The sequence below is a fragment of the Condylura cristata genome, unplaced genomic scaffold (assembly GCF_000260355.1).
Source record: "Condylura cristata isolate star-nosed mole 26May11 unplaced genomic scaffold, ConCri1.0 scaffold00031, whole genome shotgun sequence".
Lineage (NCBI taxonomy): Eukaryota > Metazoa > Chordata > Mammalia > Eulipotyphla > Talpidae > Condylura > Condylura cristata.
This window is the reverse complement of record NW_004567132.1, coordinates 16,902,109-16,927,915: the sequence shown is the minus strand read 5'-3', so window position 1 is coordinate 16,927,915 and position 25,807 is coordinate 16,902,109. Positions and strand designations below refer to the sequence as shown.

At 42.7% G+C, this 25,807-nt stretch overlaps 1 protein-coding gene across 1 annotated transcript in view; it reads left to right on the top strand.

Moving 5' to 3' along the window:
* The first annotated feature begins 4,576 nt into the window (after positions 1 to 4,576).
* Positions 4,577 to 25,807, top strand: part of SLC4A5 (solute carrier family 4 (sodium bicarbonate cotransporter), member 5) — a 73,561-nt gene continuing 52,330 nt past the window's right edge. The window contains exons 1-3 of the mRNA XM_004691544.2: positions 4,577 to 4,655; positions 8,612 to 8,803; positions 19,533 to 19,662. Of these exons, the coding sequence (XP_004691601.1) occupies positions 4,577 to 4,655; positions 8,612 to 8,803; positions 19,533 to 19,662 (401 nt within the window). The remainder of the gene's footprint in view (positions 4,656 to 8,611; positions 8,804 to 19,532; positions 19,663 to 25,807) is intronic.

Sequence of the window (25,807 nt, the reverse complement as noted above, 5' to 3'; positions counted from 1 at the left end):
AGTTACAGACAAAGGACCTAAGGATTATAGTTAATGCTTTATTTTGTAATTATATACATATTTTTTTCATTATTCTTCATTTTGTACATTTTTTATCTCAGTTGTAATAACCGTGGACTTCCCACACCATTTCATCCATGTGCCATCATCATAGTCCCATGTGCTCTTCCCATCCCAATTTTTATCATGTTCCCCTCTCCTCCCCTGTAGAATGCCTCTGGTTTATAGTTCTTCATTGATGTTCTTTGTTACTTTATTACAATTTCTATATATGTTTTTTTTCCCTGATCCCTTACACTCCTGCTATGATTGAAACCATCCAGTATTTTTCTTTATCTTGCTCATTTCACTAAGCATGATCTTTTCCAGTCCAACCATGTTGTAGCAGATGGCATGAGTTTATCTTTTTTGATTGCTGAGTAAATTTCTATTGTGTGTATATACCACATCTTCTTGATCCAATCATCTATTTTTGGATATTTGGGTTGATTTCATATCTTCCCTATTGTAAATAGGGTAGCAATAAATATAGGGGTGCAGGTGTCCTTTTGAATTATTGTTTTTGTGTCTTTTGGGTAGATAGGAGTGGAATTACTGGATCATATGGAAGCTACATTTTTAGCAGTTTGAGACACTTCCACACAGCTTTCCATAGTGGTTGCACCAGTTTGCATTCCCACCAGCAGAGTAGGAGTGTTCCATTTTCTTTACACCCTCGCCAACATTTATCCAAGAAAACCATTCCTTTTATAATTGAAACAGAAAAGATCAACTACTTGGGATTAACGTAACAAAAGAGGTGAAGGACCTCTACAAGGGAAATTATAAAGCACTGTTAAAAGAAATAGATGACACAAAGAATTAGAAGGAGATCCCTTGCTCCTGGATTGGAAGAATTAATATCATTAAAATGGGCATCCTATCAAATAGAGTTAATGCTATTTAATGCTATTCCTATAAAAATTTCAATGACATTTTCCAAAGAAGTAGAAAAAATACTGGTGAAATTCATATGGAGTTACAAAAAACCTTGAATAGCCAATGCTTTTCTGAATAAGAAAAAGGGAATGGGGGCATCACACTTCCAGACTTCAAGCTATACTATAACACCATAATAATTAAAACTGCATGGTACTAGAACAAGAACCACACAGACCAATGGAATAAAATAGAAAACCGAGATATAAATCCACAGCTTTATGGATAGAAAATCTTTGACAAAGGAGCAAAGAATATGTAATGGAACAAAGAAGTTTGTTCAACAAATGGAGCTGGAAAAGCTGGGCTGCTACATGCAAAAAAAAAAAGAAGCTAGATTACTACCTTGCACCATACACAAAAACCAACTCAAAATGGATTAAAGAACTAGACATAAAACCTGAAACCATAAAGTATATAAAAGAAAATATTGGTAAAACACTAAATGACATACATTTCAGTAACATCTTTAAAGATACATCACTCAAACTGAGGAAAGTGAAAGAAAGGATGAACAGTTGAGACTTGTCAGAGACTCTTTGCCCCCAATCACGGATTATTGGGGGGCAGAATAGGCAGGGTCTCAAGGTGGGAATGGCGTCGGTGAGCGGAGATTCCTAGAAAAAGGGGAAAAAGGGAAAAAATGAGGAAGTCACGGGAATGGGAGTTGGGCGCAAGTCTTCCTGCTTGTCTTTTTGAAGGTCTTTATTTATACTGTGTAGCAAGATTTAGTTACAATAATACATCAGGTAAGTTAATAAGAAATCAGCATAAAAGTTTTAAAGGAAGAGGGGAACAATGCATCCTCTTCCTGCTACTTTATGGCATACTATATTACACATCTTTGTGATAGCTTTCATGTATACTGATGTTTAACTATGACTTCAAAGGATAAGGGTCTGGGAAAGGATGAGCTGTTAGCAAGGGATTTAGGAGTCCTAGGGAAGGAATAAATTGTGTTAGCAGAGTCGTTTGTGATAGTCTAAAGCTAAGCTAATGGCTAACTTAAGGTTAGAAGAAAGTAGCTAGTGTTTGTTTTAGGAAAAAGTTAATTAAGACTAGCAGAGAGTAGTTAGTGATTGTTTAGGAAAAGAGTAAATTAAGAGGAAGTCACTTAGTTATGCATTAAGCAAAACCTGTGTTGATAATGTTAGGAAATTGTCCATGGGTCTTTATGCCCTGGGAGTGATCTAAGATTCGCTTTTTGTTTCAAAAGACCAAGGAAGCTTTCCAGGAGTCTTGATGCTCCGGGTCTTATCTCTCCAAGAGCTTGCCTTTTGTCTTCAGTCAAAGGAATTTCCTGCCCAGGAGCAGCTCAGCTTGTACTTTGCCCAGGCCAGGTAGCCAATTTAGAACTAAGGCAATATATTGCTATAATATTTTTGATATTATGATTATACAAAAAAGGGAGGTCATAACATAAGTCAGCAATGGAAGCTCCAGTATTTCAGAGGGTTCCCTATCTGCCCGAATTTGTCAGTTGACATAAGTTGCATAGCTTGTGTCAGAGACTACATCAAATTGAAGAGCTTCTGCACAACAAAAGAGACATTACATAAAACAAATAGTCACGGGCCCTCCCTGGTAGCCCATTGGGTTAAAGCACAGCACTAAGAAGCCAAAGCCACTTCAGCATGAGTTCAATCCCTGCCCTGGAGGTGATCCACATGGCCTGGCAGGCCTCTCCTGACCCACCAGCTGCTCCCTTCAGCAGTGTACTTCATCAATCAGCCTGTTCTGCTCCCCACTCTGTGTCTGGTGAATCCTCTTACCACCCCTACACCTCTGGCCTGTATCCCAGTTCTGTATGTATAAATAAATAAATCTTTAAAAAAAAAAAAAAAAAAGATAACTGCTCTGATGGGGAGAAAATTTTTCCACATAATACAAATAATAAAGGATTGATCACAAAGATATACAAAGAACTGATGAAACTCAACAAATACAAACTGGGCTGACACCCCAGTTCTTGTATGCATAAATAAAGAAAAACACATCTTAAAAAAAGAAAGAAAAAGTCCTTCTTCACCCTTGTATCCATAGTTAGTATGTTAACTTCACCCCATGGTGACAAAATGACTGCTGCTCTTCCAGGCACCAAATCTCTGCTCCAGATAAAAACACAGTGTGCTGGCCCTCCCTGGTGGCGCAGCAGGTTAAAGCACAGCACTGAGAATCTAAAGCTGCTTCCTCATGAGTTCGATTCCCTCCTGTCCCGGAGGAGACCACATGGCGCGGCAGACCTCTCCTGACCCGCCCTCTGCTCCCCTCAGCAGTGTACTTCGTCGATCTGCCTGTTCTGCTCCCCACTCTGTGTCTGGTGAATCCTCTTACCACCCCTACACCTCTGGCCTATACCCCAGTTCTGTATGCACAAATAATAAATCTTTAAAAAAAAAAAAAAACACAGTGTGCTCAGTTAAATTCAAATTTCAGATTACAGTGAATTTTATCTTTTTAATTTAAATATGTTCCAAATATGACATGGGACATACTTATACTAAAAATACCTGTTTTGTATATGAAACTCAAATTTAACTGAGAAAACTATATTTTTATTTGCATACCTGATGGTCCTTTCTAAAGAGGAATAAGAAGGAAAAATACAGGGTTTTTTTTTTCTGCAGAGGTTTTATCTTCACATATTTTCCCCTATATCTCTTTGGCTAAAAATTGCTGAATGGCATCAGGGTAAATTGATTACTTTTAGTTGGCCACATTGCTGCCCTGAACAAAATCAGTAGAAAGAAGGTTGGACTGAGATCCTCTAAGATGCACCTGGTGCTTCTCCTCTAGGAACTCCCTGTATCAGTCTCTTATGGTAAATTTTGCCTGGTACATTGTAATGGTAGCTATTGTTATTGTCTAAGTTTAAATGTTTTGGTACAAAGTTTCTTAAGGCAATCACTTAACAATTTCTTAAATCTCTGCTGTATTTTTAGTGTGTACCATTTTTATTCCTAATGTTTTTACTTTTGAATATTCCTTTTTCTTTATGATTTCAAATAACTGCCTTTTGGATTTCACCATTTCTGTGCTTATTTTCTATTTTTTTCCCTTTTTTTATGTTATTCTACTTTCTTTGGATTTTTCTCTTTTGTACTTTTTCTTATCTCCTTAGTTAAATTTTTATTGCTGTTATATCCTTTTTTCTTCCCTTCCTTCCTTCAAGTATGTTGTATCCCACAAGTTTCAGTATGTAGATGTGTTAATTGAAACTTAAAAGTTTAAAAAAGTTAATGGTCCTTTTAGTTTCCTATTAATCCCATGATTAGAAATTAGTTTTCAGTCAATCACCCACACACACATACACTACAGATGTGTGACATACACTACAGAAGTGTGATACAGATTCTTTGAAATTTACTAAGGCTTTTCTGGTGCTTAGTACATGTGCTCTTTTCATAAACGTTTCACTTGTACTGAAAAAGAACAGTCTACATATGGGAACTATTTCAATTTGTACATTCCCTTGCCTTAATTTTTTTATTACATTATTGTTTCCCACTATGAGTGGGATTTGACTATTTCTCCTCAAAGTCCTACCCTTTGGAATTGTGTATATTTTGAAGCTGTGTTCATCTTTTACCCTATAGTCATGAAGGTAGAGGAAGAGAAGGCTGGAGTAGAGAAGCTGGACCCTGCTAACTACAGAAGATCACATCAGGATCAAGAAGGTAAGGTCACCTTGAAAACTTAATGCACATCCCAGGAGGGACTGAGAATTCCTTAAATGTCTTTCTAATAGCACTTCTATCAGGAGAAATCTAGAGAGTGGCTCCTATTCACGACATACCCACAGTGTCTCCCATAGGTCGGTAGGACCAGCTTTCACTGTGTTTTAAAGAAGCCACATGGTCACACTAGAAACAAGAAACTGGCACTTTGCCTGTATGGATTAGGGCATAGCTTCTCAAAGTTACAGTCATCTAATTTTACATGATCTACGACTCATGATAAATGGCAAATATCAGCATCTTACAGATTATAAAAGTAGCAACTAAGTTAAAACCAATGCAAGAGGTGGCCGAGTGGAGGTATTTCTGTTGCTCCAGAACTAAAGATTCAGAAATCCTAAGTATACTGCAGACTACAGAGAGGCAGCCATAAGGTTTATGAAGGTGGAACCAGACAGGCTACTTGGAGTGAAACACTAGTCTCACTGCCCACTGAAAGCGTGCTGAGCTGCAGAATAAGTAGAGCCACTGTTTCTGTTGATGGAGACAAATGTCATGAGAATTACTAGAACTTGGCATTGTCCTGAGCCTAAATGCAAGATGTTCACAGTGAGAGGAGAGGTCATACACAACAAAGAAGGAAGCTTGGGGCAGGTATAGCCTTTTCCCACAGTTTACCAGCTACTTAACCATAGTCTGGTGATTATGATAGGAAAAAATGGGACAAATTAGATCTAGGTCAGAAAGTGAGCTATTTTTCTGACAGCCATCTCCCCTGACTCCTGGAACAAATATATAGCCCTTTATAATTCATGTTATATTACACAAACCCATTCTATCTTCTCAAAAACCTTGCCCAGGCAGTAAATAAAGGACTTTAATTCCTACACTATGAATGAGGACACTTAATCCCAGAGAAGCATGTGCATGGCCAGAGTGAGTGAAGGACAAGTTGGGGAGCACCCAGAGAAACTGACTCTTGCGTAGAGACCTTTCTAATCTATCTGGTGCTTCTCATTTCCATTCCTTGTCTCAAAGGTCTAGAGCAGAGATTTGTTGTTACAGGATCCAAGAATGTTAAGCCTTTAGACTAGAACTACTTACAACTAAATATTGGTGTCCTTGGCTTAATTTAAATTAAAGCTTGCTTAAAAGATTCAGTGCAGAGCAAGAGAAGTCACACTGTGGAAGAAGAGAAGAGAAAGAAAACAAAGTCATTTTGGTACAGGTCCACTAGGAAGAGACTGCGCTTCATAAAAACCTTCACCTTACACTCTTTGTTACTCTCAAGCTCTCTTGGACTAAGGGTCCAGAGGAGTGAAGTGGGGGGAGTTGGGTCTCAAGAGATTTGGATCCTGACATTTGGGTACTTGGACTCTCTAGTGCCTAGGAATATATCAACCACTCACTGTATCTCTAAAAGGCTTAGACAAGCTTTTCAAGGTTCAACTTGATGTGGTTTCAATGTGGTATCTGTAATCAGCGAATGTATCCAAAACTGTAATTCAGGAATCTGAACTCTCTCTTCCATCTCTTCCAGGGAAAATAAATCAAGTTAATGTTGACCTAGATGTAAAAAAAAAAAAAATGTCTAATTTCCCAGTGTGTTATAGACTTTCAAATTTCAGGTGCTGTTTTGGGGTTTCAAAAATAGTAATAATCATATTGGTTGACCACCCTGCCCTTGGAAAAATTGTCAGCCTGAGATTACAGACTAAAATGTATTTTAAATAATTTTTTTTTGAGGGGGGTGGTTATCTAGTAACTATGTTTTACTTCCTAACAGAGAAGTTGGGTAGGATCACAAAAGCCAAATTGTGGCAGTTCTCTAGATACATCATGATTTAACCCAGTTATAATTTTTTTAGAACACTCAAAATAATAAGCATTTCAGGGATTCCTCATGAATTTTGTAAGTCAGTTGTTCTTAAACATGTTTACCATAGTCTACTTATGTGAGGAAAAAGGTTTTTCCATCATCCGTCTATTCTCATAAAACTAAATAAAGGTCCAAGAGAGGAAACAGGTGAGTGAGTCAAGTTAGAACCCTGACACCAAAAAATTATAAATTAAAGATATTGTTTGTGCCAATAGTCTTTACTGCTCACTGTAGAATTAATCAGTCAATCCATCACAATGACAATAACAAAAAGTGGTCCATCCTATGGCTAAACAAGCAGAAATTTTTAGAAGAGAGAGTCGTAACAATTAAATCTAACACTAGGACTTCTGGTTTCCATTTTGTCACATAAAGTCAACACACCACCCTCACAGCAACAAAAATAACTGGACAAACTGAAAAAAGAATTACACATCACAACCAAATGGAATTTGTTTCAAATATGCAATCTGGTTCACCATTTGAAAATCCATGTCACCCATCACATTAGAAGACTAAAAAAGAACATACATGCCAGTGGATTATTTTTCAGTCATGATAAAGAAGGAACCTTTGCCATTTGAGACACTAGAGATGGTCTTTAAGGGCATGGTGCTAAGTGAATTAAGTCAGACAAAGACAAATACTATATGCGCCCACTATAGGTAGAGTCCAAGACAATCAGACTCATAGAAACAACAGATTGGTGGTTGCAAGAGGCAGAGGGGTGAAGAGGGTAGGGAAAATGTGAAGGTAGTCAAAGTTACAAAGTTACAGTTATAAAAGAAATTCTGGGGTGTGATATATAGCATGGTGATTATCATTAACAATACTGTGTTGTATATTTGAAAATTACTAAGAGAGTAGATCTTAAAATTTCTCATAGAAGAAAAACAACTGGCCCTCCCTGGTAGTGCAGCAAGTTAAAGCACTGCACTAAAAGCTTAAGCCATTTCCGCATGAGTTGGATCCCCGCCTGCCCGGGAGGAGATCCACATGGCATGGCAGACCTCTCCTGACCCGCCCACTGCTCCCCTCAGCAGTGTACTTTGAAGATCTGCCTGTTCTGCTCCCCAATCTGTCCCTGGTGAATCCTTTCACCCTCCACATCTCTGGCCTGTACCCCAGTTCTGTATGAATAAATAAGTAAATCTTTAAAAAAAGAAGAAGAAAAACAACTTACAACTATGTGAGGTGGTGAATGTTAATTAAACTTGTGGTAATTGTTTGCAGTATATACATGTATCAAATGATTATGTCATATACCTTAAATTCTTTCATGTTGTATGTCAATTATATCTCAATTTGAAAAAATAGGAGAAACCGTGGAGTTAGGGATATGGTTAGGGAGCATACATGGAAGTCTGTGTACTATTTATTCAATTATTCTGTAACTCTAAAACTGTACTAAAAAAAAAATCTGAGTTATCTTTTAAATTTTTCACTAACTCAAGACAACCCTTGTAAGAAACTGATGGTAGGATGTCTTTCCTCAGAGCTGAGGGAATGCTAGCTGCGTCTTTGTACACAGACTTTGTGGGGACTTGACTTAGCAGTGGAACTTAAGAGGAATTCTGAATTAGGGTTCTTGGTAACTGCAGTTCTTAAAAATTCTAGTTTACTAAAATACCTTTGAGAAACATTTAACTCTCCTTTCTGACAAGTACTTCATATAGTCTTTGATTATTCGTGAAAAATTTCCTTGATGGAAATGCTTAACAGCCAAAGGGAAATCCATGGCATTTTGGACAAAATCTACGACCTATGACCTCAAGCCTTTTGCTTGAGGTGTCATAGCTGTGTGTGATCATCTCTGCTCTGTACAGTCCAGAATGGGGAGAAGGGAGTTCTTGTTCATTCTAATGGAATTCTAACGATAACACCAAGGGTCTCCCTTCTAGCAACTGTTGAGTAATTCAGATATGGAATTGTGTTAAGACCAAGCAGTGGGTTTCCCTGGAATCCCTAGCCTTCCATCCTGCTTTGGTGTATGCAGTTCTTTCTAACTGGAGGGTTCTAAGGGAAACTGCCAGGTTTTAGTAACTCTGCTTCCCTGTTTTTTCATGTTATGCCATAGATTGCAGATCCATCCACATTGGGTTTTCAGTTCCCAGTTACCCTCAAAGGAAGAGAGACCAGAGGGGATGTCTTCCCAGCTTGCAAAAGGTCCACTGGGGCCTGCATCTGGATAAGCCACAGCAGGAACTGACTGGAGCAGGGAGCGGAGGAAGCAGCAGGGATGGCTGTGTGAATCATGTCAGCAGGACCCGTGAGTCCTTGAGGAGCACTTGCTGGGGAGCCCCTGCTGGTGGGTCCAGGCGTGGCATGTCAAAGGTGGGAGGGTTCCGTGGAAAATGTGAGCAACATCCCACATGGTTCAGCCTTGCCTCTTAGGCCAAGCTCTGCTCCACTGCCACTGTGGGCCAGCGTCCCTACTCAGAGACACTTAAAGTCAGGCTGAGTCCCCACCTCTCGGTGACTTTGAGACATCTGTTCTAATCCATTCTGTGTTGGCTTCATGGTTTAATTCTCAGAATAATTCTGTCATTTCCAAAGTTCATAATCTATGAGGAGTACCCATGATTAAGAAGGTAATTTTATCACGAGGGTCAGGACCCTCCTTGAGCTGACCTGGGAAGGAGGGGAGTGTGTGTGTGCATGTGCGTGTATGTGTTTTCCCAGGCCCAACAGATAGACACAGCACCCTCTTAGTCCCCTCTCAAACTTGTGGCCTCTTCTGCCCACTTCTCCTATTGGTCTGCATCATTCTTGCTCTGAACCCTCTTATTTTCTACCTCTCTGAACCCTTGGCTTCCAGTTTATGTGTTCTCTCTCCCAGAAAACACTTAACTATTTCAGAGATCCAATCGAAATTGCCACACTCAGGTCAAACTTTCAGTGAACTGTCCAGTTAGCCATGACCACGGGGTTTGGGCCATACATCAAGATAAACATGGCTATCAGAGGTCCATTTGGGGGTGGCATGGGCTGGCAGACATGCCTGAAATCACCTTCAACAGGAGGGATTCCCTTAAGCAATACAAATGGGCAAATTCTCTCCTTTTCCTTTCTTCAGACAGCACATTTGGAATATATGAACAGTTTTCTAGAAAAGAACTTTATTGCCCATGAAACTAGAACTTGTGTCCTCTAAGCCTTCTCTCTGAGACCCACCTCACACAATGACAAACATGATTTTAAAAATCTCTTGAGGTCTCCTGCTCCCCAGTACTCTGTGGCCTTGAGCTACCCAAAGTACACCCCACCCCCAGGTTCACCCCTAGTGCTAGTTTGCTGTTTTGGCTCTTCTCCTTGCTGAGGTTAATCCCAGTTGATATGCTCATGAGTGTTAATCAGTGAAATTCATTCACCCAGCAAATATTTATTGAATGCCCCTGCTGTGTGAGTCCTGCATTGGGAGCCAGCAGCGTGATAAGAAGCACTGCCCCTGGCCTGGAAAATCTGTCCGGAGATTCATGAGGATCCTAAAAGAGAGGAAGCCTCTGAAAAGCCAGCAGAGCCAGGAACCTGAGAGCAAATCTTCATGCTGATTTCCTGAGGCACCCCAGTACCCCCAGGTCTTTACTAGGAGTAGAAGGATTGCTGTCCACTGCATAATTTTGTGTTTTGCTCACCGAATGACTAGCTCATCCCCATCCAATAAAAGCACTTTTAGTGTGCTTCTTTTAGTGTACCTCCCAACACTTGTTCCTGCTGAGGAGTGTTTCTCCCAGCTGCTGCTGGTTCAGTACATGCCCACAGTTGAACTCTCACTGTGAGCTGTGCACCAGAGGGGCCTCTCCCAGTGGCATTCCTCATTGCGTGGATTAACTTCTGACGTGCTGCATCTGTGTGGTGCCCACAATGCCTTAGAGCCACCTTGATCCACAGCCCAACATGTGGTGTGCTAAACTCCCCAGGCACCAGAGGGAGTAGCAGACAGAGGGAGGGCTCTCAGGTGGAGGGACAAGGGGTTATCACAGGAGTAGTGTGAGTATTTAGGTGCAGAAAAGGACTGAGCCCCTGAAATGTCTAGAAGGGCCAGGTTGGTGGCTTGTAATAGAGATGAAGGTGTCAGGCTTGTGGGGAACGACATGGCAATAGCATGTCCCAGGTGACCAGTATCCATGAAGCACTGTGCCAGCCACATCACATCTATGATTGCATGTAATTACCACCACAGTCCGTGAGGTAGCGGTGATTACTCCTACTTTATAGATGGGAACATTAAGGCTCAGAGAGCTCAGTGTCTTGCCATAGTCCTATTAGCAGCGTCAAGAGATGAACACAGGTCTGGGCTCTTAAAACACCACTTGAACAGAGAGAATCCTCTGGCATCCTTGGTTCTCTCTCTTTGGGCACATCTCTAGGGTGTCAGGGTCACCCACAGACTCTGACTCAGTATAGCACACAGTGATTGCCCAGTGGTGTCCAGGAGGACAAGATGGGCGACTTCAGCCACAGTGTACCACACACTGGACCCTTGTGAAAGACCCAGCCCTTCACAGTCTGGTCCTGCTGAGAAACCCACAAAAACAGGAATTCCTATGAACCTGGCTTTCACTTGGAGTCCAGCATCTAAGCACGCAATCCTGACCCTTGCTTCTGTTTTCTCAGCTTTAAAATGGTCCTCAAGCCCTGGGTATGAAAATGTGGTAAGTGGAGCCAGCCAAAATGGTGCTGAGTGTGGGGTAGAGAATGCCAGCTGACTTCACTCTGCTCCAGGCTCCCCTAACCTGGGGCCGGAGGCCAGGGGGACCTGCTTGGTGCAAACTGGGTCTTGGTTTTCTCACCCATGAAATGAAGAAGGGTTTGGCTTCGATGACTGCTAAGCTCCCTCCCAGCTCTGAGTCCAGGCAAATTCAGGACTCAGGACTCTGGAGCTGCAGCCACTCAGTGACCTCTAATCAACCTTGGCACATTCTTAGTCCTCAGTAAGCACTTATTGAACCAAACCCAGGAGATTAGGAGTTTCTCAGCAGAGCAAAAATAATTCCCCAGGGGAGTTTGCCACACACCCTGAAGTGGCCAGCTCCCACTGTCTATGGGCCCTCAGAAACACCCAGTAATGACATTTGGCACTTTGTCTTAGAAGTGGATGAAGAAGGAGCAAATCAGGAGTTAGGGTTTTAAAGGATCAGGAGTTGGGGAAGGAGAGAAAACAGCTACATGGAACATTACTGACCAACTGTTGGTTGCTTGAAACCCTCCCCCAACAACTCCACCTCCAGCCCTGGGCTTTGTGACTGAGAAAACCACTCACCTGCCAGGCACTCTCCAGCCAACTCACCTGTGGCCAAGACTCTGAAGGGGCCCCTGGGAGTCTCAAGGCAAATCCTACCTCTGCCTTTATAAGGGGCCTGACAGCCAGTGCCTGGGCGCTCCTGGAGCCCCGGCCGCACTGCTAGGGCTCATGGGGGCGGGAAGAAGGGGCAGTTCTTCCAGGGCCCTCCCAGGCCCACAGCCGCCTGCTGCTGCCGAGACCCGCTGCCTATCTGGGTTCAGCGGCTCAGCTGCAGCCACTGAGCCTTCTCTCTGAAGGCAACAGAGGTGGCTCCTCTCTCCACCCCCCACCCACAAACACACACTCTCTTACTCGTCTCTCACTCACTTTTCTTCACTCTCAGTATAGTTTTTCTTTTTCTCACACAAAATTTCTCTCATGTACCATATCTCCTTTCGCTCTCCTATATAACCCTCTCTCCACCCGACCCCACACCCAGCCCTTCATACCTTCTTCCTCTCTCTCACATTTCTTTCATCTCCCCCTCCCTCCTCTCCGCTCCCTACCCCTCCCCTGGTGCTTAACTGGAAACAAAAGTGAGTTTGTTGTGCCGGTGGGAAAGAGGACTGTGGAGCAGCAGCCCCGGTGGGTGGCCAGAGGCCACAGCAGAAACAGGCTGGGGCCGGAGGCAGTGCCAGCAGCCGGAGACCCCTGCACCCAGCTGTTCCAGGAGGCAGGTAATGCCCCAGACAGGGCTGCTTCAGGCATCCTGCTCTCTGCTGTCACATATCTTCACAATTGTTCCGTTTCTTTGTCTTCTCATCTGCCTTGTCAGAAGAAGGGGGCTCCAGACTTAGGGGATGGTGGGCATGAAGGTCCAAGGAGTGGCGTGCCCTCCTCTCCACAGAACTGTGTGGTCTGATGTGGCTGGGGCCTGGGCCAGGTGGGTGAGTGACATGATGGAACCTAGACAGGCAGCTAGAGCCCAATCTACACCACAAGGGATGCATGGAGCCATGTCAGAGTCTGGGCTTTAGGTGATAGAAAGCCCTTGAAGAGGTTTCACTTGGAGAGTAACATGATGAAATATATATTCTAAGAGTAGTTCTAGAACTCTGATCCCATGGAGAACTGGGTGTACCCCTCAGAGTCAAGCAGTCATAATCTCCTAATTTAGAGAAAAAAAATAAGGATAGCTGTTCAATTGTTTTTCTTCTCTATTTCTTTAAACTTTTAATGTCTGTTAGCAAGTGCCAGCAATCAATAAACCAATGAAAAGGACATGAAAGTGACAGAAAAATTCAGAAATAAAATTAATTTAAATAATATCCATCAATCCATCTACTGTATTATATTAACAGTATTTTCTGCTAGTAAAATTATCTCTAACTTAAGTGCACAGTATTTCATGGCATTGCCCTATGAGCACCATGACTCTTAGTATACCACATGAACATGTTTGAAATGTTTTAAAAGCAGGTTCTGCTGCTACCTCGGGAATGTGCAGATGGGGCAGCCAGGGTCAGGAGCTGTCAGCAGGTCCTGTCGTGATAGAGCCAGAGACAGTGGGGGCCTGGACTAAGATGGTGGCAATGGGTAGGGGAAAGAGAGAGTTAAAAACATTTTTTTTTAACATGATTAGTATCTAATTGGTGAGAGAGGGAACGGCTCAGGAGGGCTGGGTTGGGGTGTGGGGAGAAGCGCTGCAGAGCTTGTTTAATATTTGAGGTTGATTTGAGAAGGCTGGAGGACATTTGGTTGGAGCAGTCCAGTTGGAAGTTGCTCAACACAGGCAAGACCTAGAGACATGGGCAACCTGATCTATAGGTGACACCATGAAAACGTGATATGGCCAGGAAGAGTGTGCAAAGAGGAGAAGAGAGGAGGTCATAGAGGGATCCCTGGTAAGACCAAGATTTAAGTAAGTCAGGGAAGAATGTCCAGATGGAATCCTCAAAGAAAAAGGAAAATTTTTCCCAAAAGTGTTGAGTTATTGGAGGCAAGAGCATTTCCATTTAGAGGAAGTAGTTGACACTGATGTCCTAGAGAAATAAGCCAGGCCACTACTTTGCAGTGCTATTGGCTTGATTGGATTTTATTAACTTACTGATTTGACCATAATAAAAGGAATGCGAGGGCAGGGGTTATGAACTTGGGTGCATACCATAAGAGAGATTGGCAGGACAGACTGTATCAACCTAAAATGCATATGCCCAGCTAGAGAAGGTAGCCAACACTGTCACTAAGCAGGAATGTGAGCATGGTGATCAGAGGGACTGCATTTTCAAGAGAAAGCCAGGAATCTCAACTTTTATATGAAATATCACTTTTTTACATTAACAACAATTTCAAAGAAATTTATGCTTTGATGGCTGCATTAAAAACACCATTCAGCTGTGAGTTTGAAATCTCTGCCTTAGTCATCATTGCTAGAATGGTGGGGTAGAACCAGGTGCAGCAGTTTGGGAAGTGACTGGCTAGACAGTGAATGGAGGCAGTGAGTGGAGCCCTCTCCATGTTGAAGAAAGGGAAAGGAAAAGTAGAGACAGAGGGCTTGGAAGGCAGGCAAGATCAGGGAGTGTTTTAGAGTTTGTAGGCTGAAGAAAGCAGGTGGAGAAAGAAGTCACAAAACTTTCTTGGTAAGGAAAAGCTAGGTGAAGGAAGAAGGGTCTGACAGAAGTGGCAGATGGAGGGGAGCTTTGTTCAGAGATAGGTACTGTAGTAGTAAAAGACACAAAAACAATACATGGAAGAAGTTGATGAACTTCATGTCTGGAGACTCTTGTTTTCTTGGTGAAGTGAGGTAAGATAACAGATCAAGAAGCTTGAAGAGAAGAGTACATTGAAGGAATGCATTGAGGAGCAGGAAAAGGAGGCTGACAAGGATAGGTAGAAAGTGACTCACTTCTGAGAAAGGCTGAGTGGAACCTTCCACATGCAGGTTTGGGTGGTTTGGTCCAGAGGGACTCACGAGCCTGGGAGCTGGGGTTGGTGCTGAGGGGATTAGCACTGTTACATTCCAGGCCGATGTCACATGTCTTATTTTCCTTATCTGATTTATTCCTTCCAACAACCCAGGTCAGTCAGACTGAATTCACTCATGAGAAAGTGGAAATTGCAAGATCACACCTAGTCTGGCTGGATGAAAAGTCCAACCCTCCCTCCTGCCCCCCCATCCCACTATACTATACTGTCTCCCCTGTATCACCAGGACACACCCTCAGCAATGAAGCCTGGGCCAATGAATTCTTGCTTGGGCATTGTCTAGCTGGTTTTATTGGTAAGTCAAGGAGTAGGAGAGTAGAGATTGTGGTGGAAAATTGGTGAAATGATCACCCTTGGGAGTCCAGGGAGAAATAAGTGAGGGGTCGGGGGGGTAATAAACTGAAAAGAAAGGGTAGAGGAAAGGACAGATTTTTTGAAGCCCAGGAGACAACACTCAAAAGACTGAACAGGGCAGGGGCAATGGGATAGATGAGGAAGAAATGTATTCTTAAAAAATTTCAATATGAAAGTGGAGGTGAGGTGAAGGTGACTGCAAGGGGTCTAGTCTGTACAGGTGGGTGGACAGTTATGCCTTTATTTCATTTAATGAAATGCCTGCCACCACCATTAGATCCCTTCTACCCTTGTTTCTACTCCCCACGCTTTCCTGAGGACATCGGTGTTGTTGTCTATCTATTGGTTTATTTTTGTTTTGCCTGTTCATCTGCTTCGTTTCCTTTAATTGAATATACAGGTGTGATCATCCAATATTTGTCTCTCCCCTCCTGACTTATTTTGCTTTACATAATCCCTGCAAATTCCTTCCATTTTGCTACAAGCGGCAAAAGCTCATCTTTTTTAATAGCTGAAAAATATTCCATTGTGTGGATATAACACATCTTCATCCAATCATCTGTTAATAGACTTGAATTGTTCTCATATCTTAGCTATTTTAAATAATACTGCAATAAATGTTTTGCTGCCTATTGCTCTGAGTTGATAATTTCATATTATTTGGATAGATACGTAGAAATGGGATTGTTGGATCATATTAGATCTAATTTTAGTTTTTGAGGAAGATCTATACTGTTTACAAATGGTTTTATCAATTTACTTATCCCAATTTGATGTACTCTCAATTTTGCTTTCATTTTTCTTGTCATGGGAGTGAATCCCCAAAGACATCTCTAATAGTGTTTTCTTGGAAAGTATCATCTATATTTTCTTCTATATATTTTACAGTTTTGAGTATTACATTTATGTCTTTAATCCATTTTGAGTTTATTTTTGTGTGTTGAGTTAAACAGTGCTCCAATTTAATTACTTTACACGTGACTATTGGATTTTCCCAGTACCATTTTGTTGAAGAGGTTTTCTTTCTCCAATGTATGGACCTTTGTCCTTGATTAAGTATTGCTATTTGTGTGGGTTTATTTCTGGGCTTTCCATCATTTTCCATTGATCTCTATGCCTATTTTTATTCCAGTACCATAGTTTTAATTAATGTTGCTTTGGAATATATATATATACATACATATATATATATATATATATAATTTTTTCATTTTCTTAGGATTGCTTTAGCTATTCACATTCTTTTGTGGTTCCATACAAATTTGAGTACTTTGTTCTATTTCCTTAAAAATATCAATTTTGGGCTCTCCCTGGTGGCGCAATGGGTTAAAGCACCACATTATGAAGCTCTCCAAAGCCTCTGCAACATGAGTTCCATCCCTTGCCAGGGAGCTGACCAACATGGTGCGGCAGACCTCTCCTGACCCACCCGCTGCTCCCCTCAGCAGTGTACCTTGTCAATCTGCCTGTTCTGCTCCTCACTCTACCTCTGGTGAATCCTCTCACCCACCACACCACTGGTCTGTACCCCAGTTATGTAAGCATAAATAAATAAGTCTTTAAAAAAATATCAATTTTTATAGGGATTGTTTGTTTGAATCTGTATGTTGCTCTTGGTAAGATGAACATTTTGATTATATTGACTCTTCCCATCTATGGTTATGGACTCGTTTCATTGTTTTGTGTCTTGTTTTATATCTTTTAATAGTGTCTTGTAGTTTTTGTTGTATATGTGTTTCACTTCTCTGTTAAATTTACCCCTAGGTATTGTATTTTTTTTTGATATGATGATAAATGGGATTGTTTTCATAATTTCTTTTTCTTTTTAATATCTGTTTTAATTTTCTCTGAATCAATAATTAAGAAGTATATTGCTTAATCTCTACTTGTTTGAAGTTTTTTCAGTTTTCTTTTTGTGTTGATTTCTAGTATAACTTTGTGACTCTGCTAGTATCCTAGTATTCTCCATAGAAACTGATTATACGCCCATCTCCAATGCAGTCCCCAGCACTAAGGTACCCAGAACAGCATAAGCCCCCAGTCACAAAAAACAAGAGGTTCTGGGCCCTCCCTGGTGGCGCAGCGGGTTAAAGCACAGCACTGAGAAGCTAAAGCCACTTCCGCATGAGTTCGATTCCCTCCTGCCCTGGAAGTGACCACATGGCGCGGGCAGACCTCTCCTGACCCGCCCGCTGCTCCCCTCAGCAGTGTACTTCATCAATCTGCCTGTTCTGCTCCCCACTCTGTCTCTGGTGAAGCCTCTCGCCACCCCTGAGCCTCTGGCCTATACCCCAGTTCTGTATGCACAAATAAATAAATCTTAAAAAATAAATAAATAAAAAATAAGAGGTTCTATACTGCAGCCATCCCACCCTCTTTTGGGTTATATACTCTGTGGGCAGTCCAAATGAAATTAAGTTATAGTTTTCCTTCCCTTCCTCACTGATGTTATAATTGTCTCTTGTAAAAATGCTGATCTCTGGTGTTCTTTTTCAGGAACTATTGTTTTTGATCTACATGTTATTTTGTTGTTTATGTGGAGAGAAAGTGAGCCTGAATCTTCACTCTTCTGCTGTCTTGCTGGAACTTCCCAGTATCCCTTTATCCAAAGTATCTGGCATTATGCCACATCTTGCTTGTTCACCATTCTTTAGACAAGGACTAGAACACTCCTTCCTTGGGGTCATTGGACCTCATGGTGCATTTTTCTTCTAGAAGTGGCTCATTCTTAACTTTTGAGTCACAATTCTTTTAATTTTTTTATAAATATTTGTTTATTTATGCATACAGTACTGATATACGGGCCACAGTTGCAGGGGTGGTGAGAGGCTTCATCTGAGACAGAGTGGGGAGCAGAACAGGCAGGTCAATGAAGTGCACTGCTGAGGGGAGCAATGGGCGGGTCAGGAGATGTCAGCTGCACCATGTAGGTCACCACCCAGGTGGGGGATGGAACTCATGCAGCTAGCTTTCCCGTGCTGTGCTTTAATCCATTGTACCGCCAGGGCAGGGCCCTTGAGTCACAATTCTAATGTCTCCTGCCACCCCACAGAAATCTTGATGAGGCTGTTGAATGTAACTCCTCAGTCATTTTATTTTTATTTTTTAAACTTTCTTTCCAGAATTTGTCACTATCTGAAATAATGTTTTTGGATTTACTTATATTTTTTCTCTTTCTCTGCCATTAAAACAGATGCTAAGGAGAGCAAGTTCTCCAATACCTAGAATAATGCCTGGTAAATAGTAGGCTTTCATTCAATATTGGGGAAAAGAGGAGAGAACAGACATAGAAGCATGTTTGGAGAAGAGTACATGTTCAGTATTGAAATACTGACTTTTACGGTACCTGAAAGACACTGGGAGGTGATATCCAGGAGGCAGGTGGAAAGTAGGCTGGGAGCCCAAGAAACAGGCTGCACCTGGCCCATGAAGATGGTGGGCCCAGGTGGCACATCAGTGCAAGCTCATCTTTTTGTATAGCTGACTATTCCTTTAAGGCCAATATTGGGAGCTGGGTCTGGGGCCCAGTGGAAAAAGGGTTTGTTATGTTGAAGGGTGGTGAAGGTTCTTTTGATTCTACTTTTTTATACTGATCCCTATTATTGCTGCCACCTTGAATTTGGTGATTTCCCAATCTTCTTCATTGTCATCTGTCCTGGAATCTGAATACAGACTAAATTCTTTCATATCTCTCTACCTCAAAGAACATTTTACTCATGTCCCACCCACAGAGACAAGTCCAGCTTTGTGCAGAAATTGAACTTAGCTTTACTAAGTTAAGAAATACTTTACCAGGGACCTCCCTGTGACACAGCGGGTTAAAGCACAGCACTAAGAAGCTAAGGCCATTTCAGCATGGGTTCAGTCCCCAACTGCCCCGGAGGTGACCCACGTGACCTCTCTTGACCCGCCTGCTGCTCCCTTCAGCAGTGTATTTCATCAATCTGCTTGTTCTGCTCCCCTTCTCTGGCTCTGGTGAATCCTCTCACCACCCCTGCACCTCTGACCTGTACCCCAATTTTGTATGCATAAATAAACAAATCTTTAAAAAAAAAAAAGAAAGAAAAGAAATACTTTACCCTTACCTGACTGAGGCTCAAATAAAGAAGTGAGTCTATCAGAAGTGGGGTGATGCTTAGGGATGGAAAACAGACTAAGGTGCAGGATAATCAATGCTTTGGCAGTGGGCATGGCATGATGATAAACATTTATGGAGGTGTGAACCTATATCCCTAAAATATGTATAATGCCGTAAACCAAACAAACAATTTTTGAAAGACAAAATGTTAGAAAATTTATGTAATAGTTTATAATTTAAAAAAAGAGAAAAAAAGAAATACTTTCCCCTTGCACTTGACTTGTGCTTCTTTTGGTTGTCTGTGTGGCCCTCTGCCTTCCGTGAGACACTCAGCACACCCTGCTGCCTTCTTTGCAGGGTCTCCAGCTGCTGAGCAGCTCCAGAACATCCTGGGGGAGGAAGATGAGGCTCCCAACCCCACCCTCTTCACAGAAATGGATACTCTGCAGCATGATGGAGACCAGATGGAGTGGAAGGAGTCAGCCAGGTGAGGCAGAGTCTCAGGAGGGAGGTGAAAAGGGCTTCCTACCTTGGTATTCCTGAGGCCCAAGCTGGGGCCACCAACTGGTGGGAAAGGTCACTGGTCAGTGGCATCTCCTATCTTGACTTTTTCCCAGGGGAATTTGGGTTGGATGCTAAAAGAGCAAACAGAAATTTATGATTTTGTCTTCATGCTCAAAGAAATTAAAATCCAGATGGAAGGGTAGAACAGATACCCATGAGACCATGTGTGAAGAGTGAAAAGTTGTCTATTCTTTCATAGCTCAAACTGAATGCTGTAGGAGAGGGGAAACACCCAGCAGAGGAGCTCTGCTGGCCTCTAGCAGTCCTGGGACAGAACAACTTCTAAATTGAACTGGGCTGGTCAACAGCACGAAATGCTGCCTAGATTCCAGAGAGATGAGGTGATGGTAGGAGGTAGCAGGAAGGGTGCATGAGGTGGCAACACGGGAAGGAAATTGAGAGTCTAGAAGACAGACTGTACTGACATTTCTCAGCTTTCCTTTGTGCTAGCCCCTGAGAAAAATATAATTCAAATTAACTTTATTAAATTAGGATTTATTTCTAATGAGAGACAGTAAGTACTAAAGAATAGATTCTTACAAGCTAGGTTTGAGCTTTGGAATGCCAAAATCTTCGTAACATCTAAAATTCTAGGGACTCTGATCCCAGGGGAAGACATAAGTGTAGAGGCAATTCTACTGGGGTGATAGAGAAATGGCGTCAGCCACAGAGCCAAGGACACTGTCTGGGCTGACAAGAAAGGGGACATTTCAAGTGATCAGGAACCAGCTTGTGCTTTGGTGACTTAATGCTTCTGAGGGACTAGTGCCCCCTTTTCCTGCCCCAGATGGGCAAATAGAAGAAAAGTTGAAATGAGTCTTCTCAGAGTGCCTTCTCCCCACCCTGGGCAAGGTCTACATGCAGAACTCTTGGCAGTATAAATACCCAGGACCAGACCTTCCATGAGAGATATGACACTCAGCTACGAAGCACTTGATGAGAAAGCCTTGGCCCTCTCAGACACCAGCTTGTCACTATAGACAAAGTACACACTTTCTAGTCTCTTTAATTATGGATCTACAGAACTTTCCACTACAGACCCTGCAATAAAACTGCAGGTGGGTTTCCCCTAAAATATAATGGATTCTGGTGCTTGCTATCACCAGATAAAGATAAAGCCTGCCACTGCCACTGCCTGAAAAGTGGCAGGCTTTATGAGGACAGCATTGGAGGAAGCTCTGAGTGGGTCAACCTCAAAGCAATGGTGAGAGGAAAGCAGTGACTGGAAGTTAGAATGACTGAACCCAGTTTGAGGCTGCTGTGGGAGGAGCAGCTTTGGGGCCAACTTGGGGACCATCAGCAGTAGGAGGAGTTGAAGACAGACCTCCCTCAGGCCCCCTTTCTCTATTTCTGCTCTACCCTCCTTTAATCTTCTCTCCAGCTAGCCCCATCCCATCCCCTGTTAACTGTTGGAGGCATAACAGACAAACCTCTAGAGAGGTCATAAGGTTTGACCATTGGCAAAAGGAAGTCCACCTTGGCCTGGGCCGTTTGCTAGGGCCTCCTCCAGTAAAACGGCAACAATAGAGGTGCTTGGGGACTGTCACCCCCACTAAAGAACAGGGAACATTTCCCTCAGCTAACAGTCTGTAGGATCCTCTCAGAGAGTCAGTTCTCAGAAGTTTTCAGAATCTAAGAATCAGCATATCCTAGTGGATTCTGGATCTCCTCGGAGTAACAGGAAAAGTTGGTGAGGAGGGGGACAAACCTTTAGACACACAAAGACTGGGAGTCCATAGCTCTATAGCCACATCAAGGAGAATAGGGGAGGGGGCTCTTTAATGAAAGTATTTAATTTGCTGTAGGAGTGTTTGCTTTATTGAGTTAGGAGATTAACAGAGTGAAAACTTCAAATCCTCAAGGAATTTGGTGCTTTTCAGGGTTATTAGTTTGGGGGATGTTTCAGGCCCTTAGAGAAAGAGTTACTCCTTGGCGGATTTAAATGGCATTTGAGCTCCCCTAAGCCTTGCTCCTGCCTACATAATCAGGACTGTGTGTGCTGGCATCACATCTGAAGTGATCGATGTTGGTAGGTCAAGCTGTTAATGAGATAGATTTTTATTAACTCAATCTTTTTAGTATTCCCTCCAGGGAAATGTGGCTGGCTATTTGCTGACACTGACCTTGCCTGAAGGGAGGGCTGAATCAGGTGGGTTGGGGTGTGTGGGGGTGCCTCCCCCCCAAACTTAAGAAGCAATTTACCCAGAGTTCCATCCTCCTCAGGTCCCAGTTAGCCTGGCTCCTAGAGAGGGAGGAAGAGAGGGAAGGAAAATGACTTGGGCTGGACTGCACCCAAAAGTGGAAGGCCCTTTGGGGTTACTCAAAAATAGCAAGAGCTTAGAGATTTCCAGAGCTCTCCAAATTCAAACTGCTTTTGATCTCAACTCAGAGACTAAAACCATGAATTTTCCAGAAAGTTCATTCGTGACACATAATGCTCTGAAAACATTTCTGCGCTGACCAGGAAAGGGCAGAAACAGGGACAGGAGAAGTAAGTCAGCACAGTTGTATCAGACCAGATCAGAGCATTTTCTGAAGCCTGAATGGCCTATGGCAGGATTGCTTTCTCTCTCTGTGCATGATGGGTGAGCGTCTGAACATTCTGTCTCAACCCTGAAATTACTCCCACTTAAGATCTGATTTAATACCTTCCAGACATCACTTACCCATTTAGTCTGGGGCAGAGTGCACCCCAGGTCTTACCACTCATCTGGAATCACCCTTAAAGGGGAAAACTGCCCATTTTCTATGCAAAATAGGAAGCTGAGAGCATGGAGAGCAAAAGTCAACAAAGCTCACCCACTCATCTTCTCCTAAGTGTATATTTTCTGCAAGCCCTGAATAAGGTGCTGGTGATGCAAAAATGAGCATAGCAAATGCCATCCCTACCCACTGGGGCTCTTAATCTGGTGGGACTCACCAGTGAATAAGTAGGCATTGGTGAGGGATGCTATGGAAGCACAGCTAAGCCATCGGCATTTAGATGGAAATCAACCCACAGAGAAGGGCAAGGTTGCAGCTGAGATCTGTAAGAAGAAATCAAAGACAGAACCCCCCAAGAACACTAACCTTAGGGATGGGCAGAGGAAGCAGAACTCACAATGGAGACTGAGAAGGAACAGCCAGAGAGGCAAACAAGAAGAGGGACATTTCAGATGAAGAGAGTGGCCAACAAGTGGGGAAAGAATTAAAGAGTCACAGAATGGAGTGAACCAAGACATCTCCACACAGAAGCCAAAGGCAATATGTGGAGAAGAGTTGAAAGGATGAAGCTGGGTCCCATTGGACAGTTTTTTTGGAAGATGCTTTTCTGTGAAGAGCAGGAATTAGAGACATTTCAAGGAGAACATAGGTTTTTGTTTTGGAGAAGCATGTTGAATACTGATGGAAAGGGGCCAGAAGAAAGAGAGGGTTTAATGGCATAAAATACGGTGAGGGGCTGTTAGGTAGAGGGTGCAGGACCCTGGCACAGTTGGGGAGTCTTCCAGCTGAAGGACCACATCTCTCCCCCATACATGCCTGAAAGAGCAGAGGGCAGACAGTGATGTTTGGGGGCTCCTAGAAGGGAGTTTAGAGAATTCTGAACTAATGGTTTCCAGACGGGTCTCCTGTTGGAGGTGAAGGGAGAGTAGATGTTCTGACTGGAAAAGTTTCAAGTCGCAGTGGTCCCGAGGCAGGAACACAGCCCCAGGCCCCATGGTGGTCAGACGAAAGTTCTCAGGGTTGTCTGACTTAGATGTTACGCTTATCCACTAGTCTGAGTAAGCATATTGTTTGTCATTATCAAGCAAAAGAAGGGTGCATCACCTGAGTACAGAAGGGTGGAATGGCTCAAGTCCTGGACTCAGGAAGCCTCTTTCTCTGCTGCCCTCTGGACAGAAGCTTTAGGCTTCTACAATAGGCTTCTTCTACTCTATTCCAGGAATCGTCCCAGAATACATGGCTCTTCCTCAATCCCAATTCCTATTTTTTCAAAAAGAATCTGATTTGTCCAACTTTGGTTTTCTCAGACCTGTGATCCAGAATAGAATTCCAGGGAAGTCTGGGAAGGGCTGTATATGGCTTGAGGAGTTCATCCCCACAGCTGGAAATCAGCTGGACCCCCCAATTATGTCTGTTACACCTGGGTAGTATTAAGATGTGTCCTTTATGTAATTTATTCTGTTGGCACAACTGGCCTAGAACTTACAGAATTCTTTAAGTCATCTATGAGCATCTAGGGGGTAAAGCTTTGCAAATATACCCGTCTTGGGGGTGCACTTCAGAGATCATGCCCTGCCTTTATATGTGCACATTAACTAATGCCACTATAACACTTCATCAACCCTAAGGCAATGAAAAACTGGAAGCCCTAACCTCCAGGGATAGAACTCTGCAAAGGTAATCTTATCCATGCCTTTCTTTTCGTTCTAAAAATGTTTTAGGGGCATTCATGTTGGAATATGGGGGAATTAAAATGAGTAAAATATGAGTCAGTTCTTGAAGTGCTTAGGATCTAGTTTAGGTGTCAGCAAACTTTTTTAGGGGCCAGAGAGTAAGTATTTTAGGGTTATTGCCCACCTCAGATTTCTACTTCCTTTTCTTCTCTCTTTTTTTTTTTTTTAACAACCTTAAAAAATATAAAAGCCATTCTTAGATTACTGTCCTTACAAAAACAAGTACAATCCTCTTTTAACCTACAGAGCATGGTTTCTTCACCCCCTGATCTACTGTAAAAGACAGGTGTGTGCTCCCCTGCACAGATAAGCAAAACCCAGAGCAGTAAGGGCGACATGACAAGACTGTGGATTCTGCAGTCAAAAGATTTACCCTCAAGTCCTGTTCTTCACAAATTGCATGATCTTGGGCGAAAACTCTAAGAGCCTCCTCTCCTCCCCTGTTCAATGAGAGTAGTAACAGGCCTTGCACATGGGATGGATTTGGGAATGAAATAATATAATACATATTCAGTGCTTAGCATAGTGCCTGTCTTGTAGAAAGTGGTGAGTAAACCTTACCCATTGTCATTATGTTTAAGTGCTAAAGATAAATGACAAAGCGTGAGGCAAGTCAAGAGGAAGATAATTATTTCTCCACATTGGGTCCAGGAGAGGCTGCATGTGGAGGATGTGGCCATTGAATTAGGCTCTTAATAGCAGAGGTGGAAAGGAGCACATCCAGGTAAAGGAGAGCTCTTCTGAGGGCCAGTAGGAGGTGACAGCAGACGCTGGGAGAGACTGACACACTGTAAATAACAGTCCTATGCAGTAATTGCAAATACAAGTGGCCCTGGGAGCAATCTGGTTCCAGAGATCTTTTCTGGAAGGAGCCAGGAATCTGTCAGTCGCTTTGCCTGATGGCGTTCACTTAGCTGCGGGCTCTCCCTTCCCCCAGAATGAAACAATGAAATGCAGAAGGACAGAGGTCCCTCCCCACCCCTTCTACTCACTATTGCTCCTCCAATGCCACACCTCAGCCCATCCGTACCAGCTGCACCACTGAGTATACTTTCTAGAAAGAAGTGGTTCTCCCAGAATACCCAAGTTGCTCTGCATAATGGAAGGTCTGGAGAAACTCCTAGGCCATGGAAAAGTACTAGTTATTTAAAGGACAGAGAGTTATTTAAGCCAGTCATGAAAATGTCGTGCCAGAACAGTCTAAGGTAGAGACCCTCACCTGTCTAGTCCCAGTCCCAAACACATCTCATGTGCAGGGATGCGGAAACTTATCCTGGGTCTAATAAACATTTGAATCACTTAGTTAATGGGCCTCATTCTGATTCTGAATCTTTCTGACTATAACATGACTTCTAAAACTGTCTAAAAAGAAAGAAAGGCAAGAACTAGACGGTAAGGTTAATTAACTTCCGTAACTATTGTAAAATTCTTTGTAAATCAAGTAAATTAGTCTTTGGGTAAGTATTAGTTAACATTTCTGGACCTAATCATCTTTGAAGCAATAAAAATGCAAAATCTGAGAGTGCTCCAGGGTAAATACCCCAAGAGGTCTGTGAGGACCTGCTGGTGCTTATCAGCCTGTCCTGGTACTTTTAAAAGGTCTGCATATCAGTGTTAACCCACGCCTGCCCA